The sequence below is a fragment of the Rhincodon typus genome, chromosome 26 (assembly GCF_021869965.1).
Source record: "Rhincodon typus isolate 14 chromosome 26, sRhiTyp1.1, whole genome shotgun sequence".
Taxonomy (NCBI): Eukaryota; Metazoa; Chordata; class Chondrichthyes; order Orectolobiformes; family Rhincodontidae; genus Rhincodon; species Rhincodon typus.
Window position 1 is genome coordinate 377,547 of NC_063357.1, and position 16,492 is coordinate 394,038.

At 43.3% G+C, this 16,492-nt stretch overlaps 2 protein-coding genes across 2 annotated transcripts in view; one reads left to right on the top strand and one right to left on the bottom strand.

The window, feature by feature from the left end:
- The window catches only part of pigl (phosphatidylinositol glycan anchor biosynthesis, class L), a 56,307-nt gene extending 54,730 nt beyond the window's left edge, over positions 1 to 1,577 (bottom strand). The window contains exon 1 of the mRNA XM_048612312.1: positions 1,262 to 1,577. Coding sequence (XP_048468269.1) covers positions 1,262 to 1,517 — 256 coding nt within the window. The 5' untranslated portion in view covers positions 1,518 to 1,577. The remainder of the gene's footprint in view (positions 1 to 1,261) is intronic.
- A 90-nt stretch (positions 1,578 to 1,667) lies between these two features.
- Positions 1,668 to 16,492, top strand: part of ncor1 (nuclear receptor corepressor 1) — a 375,214-nt gene continuing 360,389 nt past the window's right edge. The window contains exons 1-2 of the mRNA XM_048612313.1: positions 1,668 to 1,836; positions 5,596 to 5,718. The gene's annotated coding sequence lies outside the window, so the exon portion shown is untranslated. The remainder of the gene's footprint in view (positions 1,837 to 5,595; positions 5,719 to 16,492) is intronic.

Here is a 16,492-nt window from a genome sequence, read left to right on the forward strand (position 1 = left end):
AGATCAGCCATGATCTTATTGAATGGCGGAGCAGGCTCGAAGGGCCGGACGGCCTACTCCTGCTCCTAGTTCTTATGTTCTAAACAGCAAAGCGCAACAAACTTCGTTAGGATAATAAAAACAAAATATTGTTGATACTAGAAATTTGAAATGACATGAAGTGAGTGGCTAGTGTAAAGCTTCCTTAATACTGCCCTCACCAAACATTCCCAGGACAAGGGCATCATTGGGTTAGAGACAGGGTAAAGCTCCCTCTGCTCTTTTAAACTGGAAGTAAGGCTTCCTTAACACTGTCCCCATCAAACACTACCAAAATAAGTAAAAAAAGTTAGATACAGATTTGAACTTCCTCTACTCTTTTTAAATGGAAAGTAAAGCTCTTTCTACTCTTTAAATACGGAAGATTCTACTCTTTTAAACCTTTTTTATGGGAGCCACAGTGGCTCAGTTGTTGGCACCACTGCCTCACAGCACCAGGGACCTTCGGTGATTGTGTGGAGTTCACACGTTCCCTTGTATTCTCTTCCACGTAGCCTCCGTCCAAGCAAGGTCACTCACGTGGTTCAGGGAATATCACAGAATCCCTACAGTGCGGAAAGAGGCCATTTGGCTCATTGAGTACATACCGATCCTCTAAAGAGCATCACACCCAGATTTACATACCCAACCTGCGCCTGCATTTATCATGACTAATCGACCTCCCTGCACATCTCTGGGCGCTATTGAGCAATTTCGCATGCTAATCCACCTAACCTGCACATCTTTGGACTGCATCTGTTCTCCCCGTGTCTGTGTGGGCTTCCTCCGAGCGCTCCAGTTTCCTCCCACAGTCCAAAGATGTGCAAGGTGGGTTGGTTGGCCATGCTAAATTTGCCGTATTGTGTGCGGGCTAGGTTGGTTAGCATGGTAAACGTGGGGATGATGGGGAGGCGGGTGTGGAATGCTTTTCGGAGAATCGGTGCAGACTTGATGGGCCGAACGACCTCCACACTGTAGCGATTTTAAGAAAATGAAAGTAAACGACCTTCGACTCTCGTCTCATCAAACACTCCCAGGCCAGGTACAGCACAGGGTTACATAGAGAGTAAAGCTCGCTCAAATCTTTTCAACTGAACTATCTTACACTGTCCCTCCTGATGAAACATTCCCAGGTCAGGAACAGTAGTAAACATTAATAAAGCTCCCTCCATTATGACTGATTTCAGGCCACCAGTCCTGGGCTGGATGCCCCAGCCTAAACATTTTGAAAGTAGTCAGCTACCTGTGGACAGGCACAGCAGGTGAACGGAGAGGCGGCGGCCCGTCAGCCGCAATAAGGCCGGGGCGAAGAACATGCACTCATCGTCCGGGTGCGCGGTCACTAATAGGGCGGCCGCCCCGGCTTTCTCCTTTACGGATATAGGAGGATCTCGACCAACACCGCCACTCTTGCGGTAAATGTTTCGGATGCATAAGTAATAAGTGTAGATGAGAGCGGAGAGGAGGCCGAAGCCCAGGCCAAGGCCCAGGGTCTCCATGGTGATCGTGCCCCTCCCCCAGGGCCGGCAGCATCTGCCGGGTGTGCGCAGCCGCAGTCACGGATACAGACGGAATCGCGTCACGGGCGGTGGGAGTGGGGGTCCGAGACCGAGATCGGGACCGGGGACCGAGGGTATTGAGCCAGGGGGAGGGCGGCAGTGGGCCAGGAGCGGTAGGAGTAGCAGCAGGAGGAATAGGCAGCCCGGGAAGAGGCGGTGGCACTGTCGGGCTTTGAACCCGCGCTCCGCGCAAGATGGCGGTGCGGGGTTAGAGCGCGCTCGGAGCGGAGCCCGGGCACAGGCGGCACTATCCTGACTGGTGAGTGTGCGGCATTCCCTGGTGGGCGGTGAGGGGGGCATCCGGCCTCAGCAAATAGCTGTGAAATGCAGTGTCCCGGGAGGACAGAGTCACCGGCTCTGGTCCGGGACAATTGCGAATAGGCAAGGCCGCAGGCTAAGGCCCCTGAGGCTGCGGCCTGGTTCAGGAGGGCAGCGGTCAGCCAGCCCGGTGTCCGCGGTGTCCAGCAGGCGGACAATGTTACTCATTGCTCCCCTTATCCTGCATCTGGAAATAAAAAGGTTCTGTTAACGCGTGTATCTGTTTTCAAAACACCTGTGTAATGCTTTATAATTATTCGAGTTGTGGTAATAAACAACTCTCCCCTGTCTGTGACATATATAAAGGTATTTATATCTAGTATCGATACTCCTGGCTTAATCAGGCACTTTAGTACATCCCAATTACCTTCCCTTTTTACAAGAAATTTCCAAAAAGGGCAAAAAGTCATTACACAGGTCAGCACAGGAGATGAGTAAGAATTGAGATGAGAGTAAGTTTGGATTTAAACAGCTGATAATTGGAGTAGAGAAATACCGAGGCGATGTGAACCGAAGTATTCACGTTTATGACATCCGGTGAGAGAGTTGGTAGAGGAGGCAACAGTGATGAGCGGAATCCTGGTAAGAGGGAGGACTGGAATCTCAGACCAGAGACTTGGGTTTGTACTTTTTGTTGTATTTTAGTGAGCACTGATGATCCAGTCACTGCTGTTTGATTTACACACGGACAACCTACAGCAGGCATCTTTTTAAAGCACTGGAGAAGTAATCAGCAGTGTTTTGTGTGATCCTTCAAATCTGGTGGAAAGAAAAGTGGTTCAGAAGCAGCATCCTCTCCCAAGCCAATACATCCAGCATTGAAGCACTAATCACTCAAAACCAACCACACTGGTTTGGGATATAGTTGTATGTCTGGCTGCAGACTCCCAAAACAGTTACTGTATTCTGAATCTGGGATATTCTTAAAGTATGGCTGAAGTGGTCAACCATCCTGACAACTTGTGGGAAATCCTGGCTTTGCCAACCAAACATGGAGACTTCTTAACCAAGGCATTAATCACATCAAATCATTGAGAGGTGTATCAGAAGGAGCACATACGTTCAAGCAACCCAACTCCCCAGTTGTCAAGCACCATCTGTCCTGTATTTGGCAGAATCAAAAGCCATTTCAGAACCTATCGGACCAGAGTGAAAGCAAGTAATCTTTGATCCTGAGGGGTTGACTAAGAAAAGGAATCCATTTTTTTTTCTTAAGTTTTAGGAGGCGATAGAGGGCAGTTCAGTAGCTGGTTTAGGATAATTGTGAGGTTGAGACACATGAATTGTTGCAATAGAATGCATTTGTAGCATGTTTAATGTAGAAGTTATAATCAAAGTAAGTTTGCCTAGAATATGATATTTAGAAGGTTGATCAAAAGTTGGTCAAATAAATGAGTTTCAGGAGCACCTCAAGACCATCTCCTGCTCAACTACTTTAATTGCTTCAGCAATGGAGTTCAGCATGTCAGAATTAGGAACATTCACTGATCACAAATTCTCAAGAAATGAGGCAAGCTCTACCAATTTACAGCAAGATTTGGACAACACTAGGGCCCAATCCTGTGTTGTACAGTTCTATGTTCTAATACTAGATTAGGGCTGATGTATAGTACAGATATTAAACACCATATGATGAATGTCTTTTCTTTAATTGCTCACGGAGCATGGGTATTGTAGGTTACATTAGCTTTTGATACCTGTCCCTCATTTGTTCCTGGATGTTTCCTTGAACTGCTGTAGTCCTTTTGGGTACAGGTACACCTTCAGTGTTGTTAAGGGAATTTCAGGTTTTTGACCCAGCAGTGGTGAAGGAATGCAAATATAGGTCCAGGTCAGGATGGTTTGTGGCTTGGTGGAGAACTTGGTGTGGTGGCTGTGTTCCCACACACTTGCCACACATGTCCTTCTAGGTGGTAAAGATCTAGGGTTCAGAAGGTGCTGTGGAAGGAGCCTTGGTGAGTTGCTGAAGCACAGCTTGTAGATGGTAGGCACTCTGCCACTCGGTATCAGTGGTGGAGAAGTTAAATGTAAAAGGTGATAAATGCGATGCCAGTCAAGAGGGCTGCTTTGTCCTGTTTGGTGTCACGCTTCTGAAATATTGGAGCTCAATTATCCAGGCAAGTAAGTAGTATTCCATCACACTCCTGACTTGTGCCTTGTAGATGGTGGGTAGGCTTTTGGGAGTCAGGAGGGTGAGTTACTTGTTGCGGAATTCCCAGCCTCTGATCTGTTTTTGTAGCCACAGAGTAAATGTGGACAGTCTAGTTCACTTTATGGTTCATGCTAACTGCCAAGAAAGTTGATAGTGAGGCAGTCAGTCATGGCAGTCCCACAGAATGTTAAGGGAAGATGTTTAGATTCTCTTTTGCTGGAAAGATGCTATTATTATCAGTAGTCTGGTTGGAGGATGATATTACCATTAACCACAAAGTTAACTTAAACATCCAAATAAACACTGGTTACACAAACAAGTCATATACCCAATATGGGATTCATTAGTTTACCTGCTAACTCCCCAGAGTTGTTTCACCATTTATGTGGCCCAAGTCAGTCATGCGATGGAGTATTCTCTTGCCTGGATGAACGTAGCTCCAAAAATATTGAAGCTTGACACTTTTGAGGGTATTGCAGCTCACATGATTTAACGCTCCATGCACTGCCTTTAACTATTGACTCACTCCACAGCTGATGCTCCATATTTATGTCTAGGACTGCAAAGGTGTAAAGATGTTGAACAGGCTGAGTAAACGGGGAACCACATGGAAGATGTAGTATAATTTGCTTGAATATGACATTACCCACTTTGGTAGCAAAACAAGAGGGCAGATTGTTATATGAATGGCTGTCAGCTGAGAGAGGGGAATGCTCAACAAGACCCTTGGTGTCCTCTTGGACCATTCAGTGAAAGTAAGTGCGTAGGTGTAGCTGCAGTAAAGAAAGGAAATTATGACTTTCGTAGCAAGACGATTTGAGCATAGGAACAAGAATGTCCTGCTGCAATAGTACAGGGTATTGGTGAGGCCATACTACAATATTGTGTGCAGTTTTGGTCACCTTATGAAGAAAGATCTGCTTGGTATAGAGGGAGGGCAGTGAAGATTTCAAAAGTGATTCCTAAGATGGCAGGACTGATGTATGAGGGTCAGGACTGTATTCCCTGGAGTTTCCCTTAGAAACCTGTAAAATTCTAACAAAACTAGACTGGTCAAATGCAGGAAGGATGTTCATGATGGTGGGGGGAAGTTCTGAACCAGGACTCTCAGCTTATGGATAAGGGGTAAACCTTTTCGGATTGAGATGAGAAATTTCCTCATCCAGAGAGTGGTGAACCTATGGAGTTTACTGTTTCAGAAAGTGGTTGTGACTGAAACATTGTGTTTTCAAAATGGATATAGATCAAGATCTTGTGGTTTAAGGGCTATGGGTGGAGGGACAGATTAGGGTATTGAGTTTGATGATAGCCATGATCATAATGAATGGTGAAGCAGGTAGAATGGCCTATTCTTTCTATCTACTGTGTTACTGCAGAAAATCACCAAGCCTGCTTCAACAACGCCATCCAAATGTGGGATCTTGAATGCCTTGAAGAACAAAGGCAACATGCACCACAGTCTGCACACCATCCTGACTTGTGTTACAGTTTCTTCACTGCTACTGGGTCAAAAAACAAAGCAATAAACTTGTTAACCCTCTCTTCCAGAAAGAGCTGGCAAAAAAGTACAGACTCAACGTGAAGAGACGTATTGTGCTGTCCCTAGATTCAGCCGTCACATTTGTGACCTTGCTGGTTTGATCAACACATCTACAGCTGAAAACAATCCAGGTAATAACCTAGACAAATTCCCCTGGCCAGCAGCTAGTGAAACTTGGCTGTATCTCAGACACCTCAGGACTGATGTTGGCTACAGCAATCCCTTGTATAGATGTAGGAATGCAGTTCTGAATTCTGTTACTATACCTGTAAAGAGACATTCTAACTGATGAAATTTCACCTGGAATGCTCTGTAGCATCAGAGTTCTGAAGACCTTCAAATCTCAAGCAAAAGCCTGTGTGGAACAGTGGTGAATGAAGATATGGTGATAAGAAGATTTAAGTCAAAATCCTGGAAGTCACTTAACTAATGGCACTGTGGGATATCACCTTGGGAGCATTTAGGATGCGTAATAGATGTTGGCCTTGGCAGTGATGCCTATGCCTCATGAACGACTATAAAGAGTTATGAGGGGTAGGAGTTTGGCAGGAAAGTTGACTCAAGGTCACAATCAAATTAGCCATGGTTTTATTGAATCAAGGAGCTGAATGGGCCTACTCTTAATGTTTATGATCTAAAAAAAATTATGAATTAGGAACTGGTTTTTAGTGATGTTCCTTAGGGGTGAGTTTTTGGTCCATTACTGTCAATTTTCTATGAACAACCTATGAAGTGGCATTATAAGCTAACAAATATTCAGAAGTTTAGTAAGGTAGCAAATAGTGATGTGGATAGTTGTAGACTTTAATTGATACAAGTAGGATGTGAGGTAAGCAGAAGCACAACAGGGCTGAATTCCACAGAGCAAAGTGTGACTGTCTTTTAGAAAGCAGTAAATACCATGATTTTGAAAAGTATAGAGGAGCATGGAGATAACAAATTGTGGAGCTGGAGGAACACAGCAGGCCATGAAACATCAGAGGAGCAGGAAAGCTGACGTTTTGGGTTGGGACCCTTCTGAAGGAGAGCCCTGACCTGAAACGTCAACTTTCCCGTTCCTCTGATGCTGCCTGGCCTGCTGTGTTCCTCCAGCTCCACACTTCGTTATCTCTGACTGCAGCATCTGCAGTTATTGATATCTGAGGAGCATATAGACCTTGGTGTTCATGTACAAAAATCTTGTTAAAAGTGGTAAGGCAAGTTGATACAAAGTGCAGTGGTTACTTTGGTTTATAAACAAACGTAGAGAATATAAAAAAAGAACTCCAAGCTAGAACTTTATAAGTCACTGGTTTGGCTGAAGCAGGAGTATAACTGATATTTCTATGTAATTAAATTCATGTCAGAAACCTTAGGCAGAGTTTTGAGGAAGTTGTAATAAATGAGGGATTTCAGTTATGAGGAGTATTGGAACAAGATGTTCTTGTTCGAACAGTCTTCATTAGGAAGAGACCTGATAAGGGTTTTCAAGATATATTTGCATTGTTTTGGTGCAGTAGATTTAAGAAAATAAAGCTTCCTTCTGGTGAGTGAGTCCACAATCGGAGGTAATAGATTTAAAATAATTGGTAAATGATCTAGAAGGGGCATGTGGAATGTTTCCATTCAGAGTTATTGGAGTCTGGAATGTTTCAGCTGGAAAAGCTGGTAGATGTTGAGTTCATAAACGATTTTAAAAGGAGATTGGACTGGGCCTTGAGAATGAGGAATTGGATACAAAATTGGCCTGAAAGTGGGAGACCAAGGGTGATGGTGGAGGGTTGTTTTTCAGATTGGAGTGACCACTAGTGTGTTGCAAAGGTTGGTGCTGGCTCCATTTTTATTTGTCATTTGCGTAAATGATTTGGATCTGAACATTAGAGGTATGGTTAGTAAGTTTGCAGATGTCGCCAAAATTGGTGGTGTAGTGGACAGCGAAGAACGTTATCTCGGAGTGTGACGGGACCTTGATCTGATGAGCCAAGGAGTGGCAAATGGAATTTAATTAGATAAATATGAGATATTCCATTTTGGTAAGGCAAATCAGTGGAGGACTTATACAGTTAATGGTAGGGGCGTGTTGCCAAACAGAGAGACCTTGGGGTGCATGTTCATAGTTCCTTGAAGGTGGAATCATAGGTAGACAGGGTAGTGAAGGAGGAGTTTGGTACAGTTGTCTTTATTGGTCAGTGCATTGAGTACAGGAATTGAGAAGTCATGTTATGGATGTATAGGACATTGGTTAGGCCACTTTTGGAATACTGCATTCAATTCTGGTCTCCCTGCTATAGGAAAGATGTTGTTGAACTTGAAAGAGTGCTGCAAAGGTTTACAAGGATGTTGTTGGAATTGGAGGGTTTCAGCTGTAGGAAGAGGTTGAATAGGCTTAGAGCTATTTTCCCTGGAGTGTAGTAGGCTGCGGGGTGACCTTTATAGAGGTTTATAAAATCATGAGGGACATGGATATGGTGAATGGCCAAAGCCTTTTTCCTAGGGTAGGGGAGTCCAAAACTAGAGAGCATAAATTTAAGATGAGAGGGGAAAAATTTAAAAGGTACCTAAGGGCCAACCTTTTTGTGCAGAGAGTGGTGCATGCATGGAATAAGCTGCTAGAGGAAGTGGTATAGGCTGGTATAATTACAATTACAACTTTTAAAAGAAGGGTATATAAATAGGAAGGTTAAGAAGGATGTGGGCCAAATGCTGGCAAAGGGGGCCAGATTAATTTAGGATATCTGATTGGCATTAACGAGTTGAACAGAAGGGTCTTCTGTTTCCTTGTGATACAGCTCTATGTCTCTAATTCAACAGGATTATGGTCAAAATAAAGACTAAGATTTATAGCAGCAGCTGTTTTGAAAAGCCAATGCAAGAACGACCAACTGAATGTCCTCCAATTGTGCTAAGATTTTTTGAAGTAACAGTGGATGCTTTGGGCAGAATAGCCTATATCGAGGAAAGTTTAGAGGGATTAGGCAGAAGAGACTTGTGTGATGCTAGTCTTGTCATCAGAAGATAGAAACTAAATCTCAGTGTGGAACTGAGGGCATTGTTGCTAAGCTTGCAAATGACAAAGATGGGTAGAGGGACAAGTAGCGTTGAGGAAGTGGGGAGGCTATAGAAGGACTTGGACAAGCTACGGGAGTGGGCAAGGAAATGGCAGGTGGAATACGATGTGTTAAGTGTGAGGTTGTGCAGTTTTGTAGGAAGAATAGCAGTGTAGACTATCTACTGAAGGGGGAAAGGCTTTGGAAATCTGAAGCACAACAGGATTTTGGAGTCCCTAATTTAGGATTGTCTTAAGGTTAACATGCGGGTTCAGTTGACAGGAAGTCAAAATGCAATGTTAGCATTCGTTTCAAGAGGGCTAGAATACTAGAGCAGAAATAGACTGCTGAGGCTGTAAAAGACTTTGCTTAGACTGCATTTGGAACATTGTGAGCAGTTTTGGGCCCTGTATCTAAGGAAGGTTGTGCAAGCATTGGAGAGAGTCCGGAGAAAGTTTACAAGAATGATCCTGGGATGATGGGCTTATCATATGGGGAGTGGTTGATGACAATGGAGTTTAGAAGGATGAAGGGGATCTTATACACACAGACCTGGTTAGAGTGCATGTGGAGATGTTTCCACTAGTAGGAGAGACGAGGTCACAGCCTCGGAGTGAAGGGATGACCCTTGAGAATTCAGATTAGGCTACCATCTTCAATCAAAGGATGGGAAATCTGTGGAACTCATTGCTGTGGAGGTCATGTCATAGGGTATTTAAGACAGAGATAGGTTCTTGATTGCTAAGGGGATTAAAGGTTATGGGGAGAAGGCAGGAGAAAGAGGTTGAGAAATATCAGCCATGATTGAATAACGGAGCAGACTTGATGGACTGAATGATCTAATTCTGCACACATCTCATGGTCTTATAGCTATCTCTTTCATCAGTCTTAAGGTGAAGATCATCAGGTCTCGGGTATTTGGCAACTTTGGGTTCGTTAATTACTTTTGTTCTGAAACCTACTGAAAATGTTAAGCTGGAAGTTGAAGCTTTTTGTCTTCCATTCAACAGAACTAGGCACAAGAAACAGACTTGGAAGAATTGACCATTTTATCAGTGCAGATTATTTTTGCCTTCATAAAACAGAGTCCTCAAGATCCATTAATGCTGCTTCTAGCACATGCAAACAAATTATATTGCAAAAAAGAGCTATTGAAACAGCTTAACTCTAGGAACATAGAAATAACAACAGAAATTGCTGGTGAAACTCGGCTAGTCTGGCAGTATTTATGGGGTGAAAGCAGAGTTAAAGTTTCGAGTCTGATTCTGGTGATGAAAAGTCACTGGACTCAACGTTAACTCTGCTTTTTCACCCACAGATGCTGGCAGACCAGCTGAGTTACGTAAGCAATTTTTGTTTTTGTTTGAGATCTTCAGCATCTGCAGTTCTTTGTTTTATTCTAGGAACAAGAGTAGACCAGTCGGCCCCTCACGCCTGTTCTACCATTCAGTGAGATCATGGTTGATCTGTGGCCTGATTGCATCTGTGTTTGGTCCATATCCTTTAATACCTTTGCTCAAAAAAATATTATCTGTCTCAGATTTAAAATTAACAACTGATCCTAGCATCCACTGCCATTTGTGGAAGAGAGTTCCAAATGTCTACCACTCCTTATATGGAAGTGCTTCCTAACATCACTCCTGGATGGTGTGACTCTAATTCTCAGACTATGTCCCCTAGCTCTGGAATCCCCAACGAGTGGAAATAGTTTTTCTTTATCGACCCTGTCTTTCCCTGTTAATATCTTGAAGACTTTAGTTTGTCTTTTACCTCCTCAAACTTGACCCCTGAAGCCCAGGTATCGTTCTTGTAAAAGTAGTTTGTTCTCCCTCCAAGGCCAATGTATCCTTCTTGAAGTATGGTTCCCAGATCTGCTCACAGTATTCCAAGTGTGGCTAACCATTGTTTTGGACTCACGTTTTTGTTTTGCTAATCTTTTCTTTTTACATGCCTTTATAGGAGCTTTTAAGTTTCTTGCTATTTTACGTTCATATTTGAATCTGTCTTTTTTAATAAATTTTTTCGGCTTGCCTTGAATTCTTAAATTCTCCCAATTCTCAAGCTTCCAACTGTTTTGACAACTTTATAAGCCTCCTCCTTTGATCTAATACTACCTTTAACTTCCTTAGTTAGCCATGCTACTCTTACTTTTCCTACTAGGTATGTTTAACTTAAAGCAGAGTACAGAATCCCTACAGTGTGGGAGCAGGCCGTTCCGCCTTAAAAGTCCGCACCAACTCTCTGAACAGCATCCAACCCAGACGCAGCTCCAAATCCCTGTAACTCTGTATTTCCCACGGCTAGCCCACCTAACCTACAAATCCCTGGACACTATGAGCAATTTAGCATGGCTAATCCACCTAACCTGCACATCTTCAGACTGTGGTAGTAAACCGGAGCACGCACATGCAGACATGGGGAGAACGTGCAAGCTTCACGCAGACAGCACCCAAGGCTGGAATTGAACCCGGGTCCCTGGCATTGTGAGGCAGCAGTGCTAACCACTGCTGCCCAAGCAATGTGCGTTTGTTGAAAACTATTTATTCTTTACCATCTATTATTATCTACCATCGAATTTTTGTATGTATTTTTCCAATCTACTGTGGCCAACTTCCTTTTCCTCCTAGGTTAACTTCCCATACCACTGAAATTACCATGAAGGTCCTACCCTCTTCACCTTGCCCCTTGCCTGAGGCGTAGTGCCCCTCAGATTAAGCCACCAGAAGTCATCTCTCTCTAATGAGATACGGTGAATGGTAGATGTCTTTTCCTTATGGTGGGGGGGGTTTCAAGACTGGGGAGCATATTTTAAGGTGAGAGGAGAGAGACTTAAAGAAGACATAAGGGGCAATTTTTTTATATATATGGTGGATCATGTGTGGAATGAACTTCCAGAGGAAGTGGTAGATACAGGTACGGTTACAACATTTAAAAGACATTTGGATTGGTATATGAATAAGAAATGTTTGGAGGGATATGGGCCAAGCACAGGTAGGTGGGTCTAGTTTAGTTTGCGGTTGTGGTCTGCATTGACTGGTTGGACCAAAAGGTTAGTTTCCGTGCTGTATGACTCTGAGAGCATCCTTGTGGTCAAAAAACAATACAGCACAGCAACAGGCCCTTTGGCCCTCCAAGCCTGCACCAACATATTTTTCCCCTTCCTCGCACGTGAGCTTTTACAACAATCAGCAACTTTTACTTCCACATTTTTTTTATTATTGAATTCTAATTCACCATCTATTATGATGGGATTCAGTCCTGGCTCCCGAGAGTGTTGCCTTGGTCTCTAATGATGCCACTGGATCATCACTTACCCTTTTTTTTTTTAGCTTTTAGCTCTACCCAAACAGATTCTACATTCTACATCCTATTCTTTTGATTAGAGATCTTCTGTCCCTAATAGATAGATTCTGTCCCTTATCAGTAATATCCTATGTCCTTCTCTTATTTGTCTATCCCTCTTAAATTTTGAGAACCTTTAACATTTAGTTCCCAATTTTGGTCACTTTGCAGCCATGTCTCTGTAGTGGCAATTGAGACATACCCTTCAACTTCATCTAATGCTAGAAATTCACTTCGCTAGTTGTAAATATTGCGTTCAATGTTTCTGCTTCCCATACTAGTTTTGTTCTTATAGTATTGTTTTCCACCTTAGGGTCCCATCCCCAGCAAGCCAGTTTAAACCCTTGTAACAGTACTAACACATCTCTCCCTGAGAATATTAGTCACAATCCTGGTAAGGTGCTGGGAGGTGATGGTCTAATGGTATTATCACTAGACTATTAATCCAGAGAACCAGGTTATGTTCTGGGGACCTGGGTTTGAAAGCTGTCACGACAGATAGTGGAATTTGTATTCGATAAAAATTCAGAATTAAGAGTCTAAAGATGACAGTGAATCCATTGTCCATTGTACAGAAAAAAAATCTGGTTCACTAAAGGTCTTTAGGGAGTGAAACTGCCATCCTTACCTGGTCTGGCCTACATGTGACTCCAGACCCATGTGGTTGACTCTTACCTGCCCTGTGCAATAAATGCTGACCCAGCCAGTGATGCACACAATCCTGTGAATTAATAAAAAGTGTAATCCGTCCTCCTTGTACAGATCCTACCTGCCCCTGAACTGATTTCAATATTCAGAAGCTCCAGCCCTAACTCCTGCATGGTTTTATTTTCAACCATGTAGTTCATTCGCTCAGTCTTATTTCTGCACTCATTAGGCCATAGTATTGGCAGTAATCCTGAGATTACTGCCTTTAGAAGTCCTGCTTTTTACCCTCTGGAGAAAGGATGTTCGGCAGCCACTCTGTGAAATCCTTGACCCTGGCACCAGGAAGACACCACACCATCCTGGAGTCACATGCAACCACAGAAAAACCCTTAACTATCGAATCATCTCCCATTATTGGCCCAATGCTGCCTCGCCTCCAACCACCTGTGTAGCTGAGCAAATGACAGTGCCACAAGCTTGGCCCTTGCTACATTCCTCTGATGAATGATCACCCTCACCAGTAAGCCTCAAGAGACTCCTGCAGTACCTGCTTGGCCTATCCAGACTGCCTGGTGGTCACTGATTTTCACTGTCAGCCTCCCTGGTCTTAATCTGCAGAGCGAGCTCTTTATTAAACATGTTATCTACATAATTTCCAGCTTTTTGAATGCATCATGGTATTCAGCTGCTGCTTGTGTTCCAGAGTCTTGAGCTGAAATTGATCTAGTTGGAGATAGTCCCCACATGAGTGTCTAGGCCATAGGAAGCGTCCATGTTCCCACATGGCACATGTTGGGTATTTCATGCAGCTGAACTTCCCTGCCATGACTTAAGCTGACTTTCAGCCTATTTAAACTAGAAATGAGAAAGTGGACAATAAAACTACTTTCCATTCAACTGCAACAATTCAAGCTGTTCTGATCGCCCATTTTGATGTTCTTTACTCACCTGTTTGTCTAACACACTGTTCAAATGATTTTTTTCTATTTTTCCTATAATTTTCGTCTTACTTATCTGTATGTTTATAAATTCTTTTTTGCAGTAAGGTAAGGCTAGCAATGTTTTTTGCTCACCACTAATTTGCTTTGCGAAGGTGCTGGTGAACTGCTGCTTTGAATTGCTGCAATCCATGGAATTTAAAGGCAAAATGTTGCCGTTAGGAAGGGTGTTCCAGGATTTTGACCCAGCAACAGTGAAGGAATAGTAATACAGTTCCAAGCCAGGATGGTGTGACGTGGAGCAGAATTTGCAGGTGGTGATGTTTTCATGTATTTGCTGCCCTTATCCTTCTAGGTAGTTGGAGTTAGTGTATGTTGTTTGGACAGTCACCCTTTAAGAGGTGAGTCATGTGACACGAGAGTTCAACAAGTGCTTACAGGTTTGTTCAGACTTGTTTGAGCTTTTACGGAGCACACCGTTTTGGAATTAAAACGCCCATTTCAGTGTAGCAAACGAGGAATTTGTATGTTCTTAGTTTAGACTGGAGCCTCATAACTGCCTAGTAAGGAATAGTAGAGGTTGCAGGCTTGCAGGGCGCTTTGAAAGGAATGTAAGGTGCATCTGATGGATGGTACGTACCGACAATGTATTGTTAGTGAATCAACTTTACGTCAGTGGTGGATTGAGTGAATGTTTGTGGGTGAGGTCCCAATCATGCATGATACTTTATCGTCAGTGGTGTGAAGCCACTTGATTGTTCTTAGAATTGAAGCCATCCAAGCAAGTGGAGAGTATTTTATCACACAACTGACCGAGGGCAGGCTTTTGGGAGTCATAACGTGCATTACTCATCACAGAGCTCCAAGTCTTTGACCTGCTTTTGCAGTCACAGTATTTATGTGGTTGAGCCAATTCGGTTTCTCGTAAATGGTAACCCGAAAAATATTGATAATGGGGGTTTCAGTGATAACGCAATGTCAAGAGAAGATAATTCGAGTTTTCTTTTGTTAGAGCTGATTATTGCTAGACATGTGTGGTATGAACGTTACTCATCAGTCTAAGCCTGAATGTTGACCAGGGCTTGCTGTCGTATGTACGAGTTCTGCCTTGTTAGCTGATGAGTGCAAATGTTAATGAACATTGTGTAATTATCAGCAAGTATTCCCATTTCTGATGTTATGATAGATGGAAGTTCATTGATGAAGGAACTGCACGTTTGGGCTTGAGGGGCTACCAAAGCAACTGCTGCAGTGTAGTTACGCGACTGAAATAAATAGCCTCCAATACCCACAACCAGGTTCTTTGTGCCAGGTATAGCTCAAACTAGAGGAGGATTTTCACAGAATCACAAGACTTGGGTGCAGAGGAGGCTATTCAGGTCAGTGGTGCCTGCATCTGGCTCTTTGAATGAGTATCATTACCCAGTGCCATTCTCCAGCTATTTCCCCATACCCTTACATATTACTTTTATTCACATATTTGCACAATACCCTCTTGGATGCCTCAATTGAACCTGCCTCCACCATACTTCCAGGCAAGCATCCAAACCCTAACTGCTTGCCACATGAAAATGTTTTCTCGCATCACCCTTGCTTCTTTTGAAAATAATTTTAAATCTGTCTCCTCTTGTTCTTGTTCCCTTTACTAGTGGGAATAGTTCTCTCTATCTGCTCTATCAAATCTCCTCTTAGCCGCCACCTCTCCAAAAAAAGTCCAATTCTGCAATCCACATTCATAACTGAAGCTTCTCATTTCTTGTGCCAATTTGTTAAATTGCACCTGCACTTTCTTCAATGCATTCACGTTCTTCATATAACATGGTAGCTAGAACTATGCAATACTCCAGCTGAGGCCTAATAAGTGTTTGAATGGTGTTCAGCATCACTGCCTTTCTCTGGTAGTCTCTGCCCCTGTTAATAAAGCCAAGGATATCATATGCTTCATTTAATGTTATTTCCACCTGTCCTACTACATTCAATAATCTGTGCAGATGTATACGCTGGTCCCTCTGCTCCTCTACCTGATGAGGAATTGAATCTCCCATAGTAGTTGGAATTATGGATGCCTGGCTGCAAGGTGACCAGGGCTGGGACTGTATATCTAGGCTATTCAGTTTTTAAGAAGGACAAAGAGGAAAAGGAGGCGGGTAGCTTTACAATAGTGAAGAATGGATATTTGTTCTGGTAAAGTGGTAAATCTGTGTGGGTAGAACTTAGAAATACCAAGGGTCAGAAAGCGATAGCGCTTGAATCCTAGCAATTCACCTGAACGCATGGCAGGTGAGTAGGGTAGTTAAGGAGCATATAGGTCACTTGCCTTTTATTAGTGCTGGTAAAGATTATAACAGCAGGGAGGTCATATTGAAGCTGTACAAAACTTTGGTTAGGCCACATCTGGGGTACTGTGTGAACTTCTGATTACTGCACTATAGGAAGGATATTATTGTGCTGGAGGTGATGCAGAGGAGATTCACCTGGCTCTTGCCTGGAACATTTTAGCCAAGGGGTGGCGATGGCCTAGTGGTATTATCGCTGGACTGTTAATCCAAGAGACCCAGATAACCTTCTGGGGACCTGGGTTTGAATCCCACCACGGCAGATGGTGGAATTTGAATTCAATTTTTAAAAAAATCTGGAATTAAGAATCTAATGATGATTGTGTATCCGTTGTCAATTGTCGGAAAAACCCATTCAGTTCATTAATGTCCTTTAGGGAAGGAAACTGCCATCCTTACCTGGTCTGGCCTACATGTAACTCCAAACCACAGCAATGTGGTTGATTCTGAACTGCCTGATGGGCATTAAATGCTGCCTAGCCAGCGACGCCCTCATCCTATCAATGAATGAAAACAAAATAAGGAGGCATGGATAGGGTGGATAGAAAGCAACTTTCCCTTTAGTTAAAAGGTCAGTAACAAGGAGCATAATTACAAAGTGAAAAGCAGGAACTT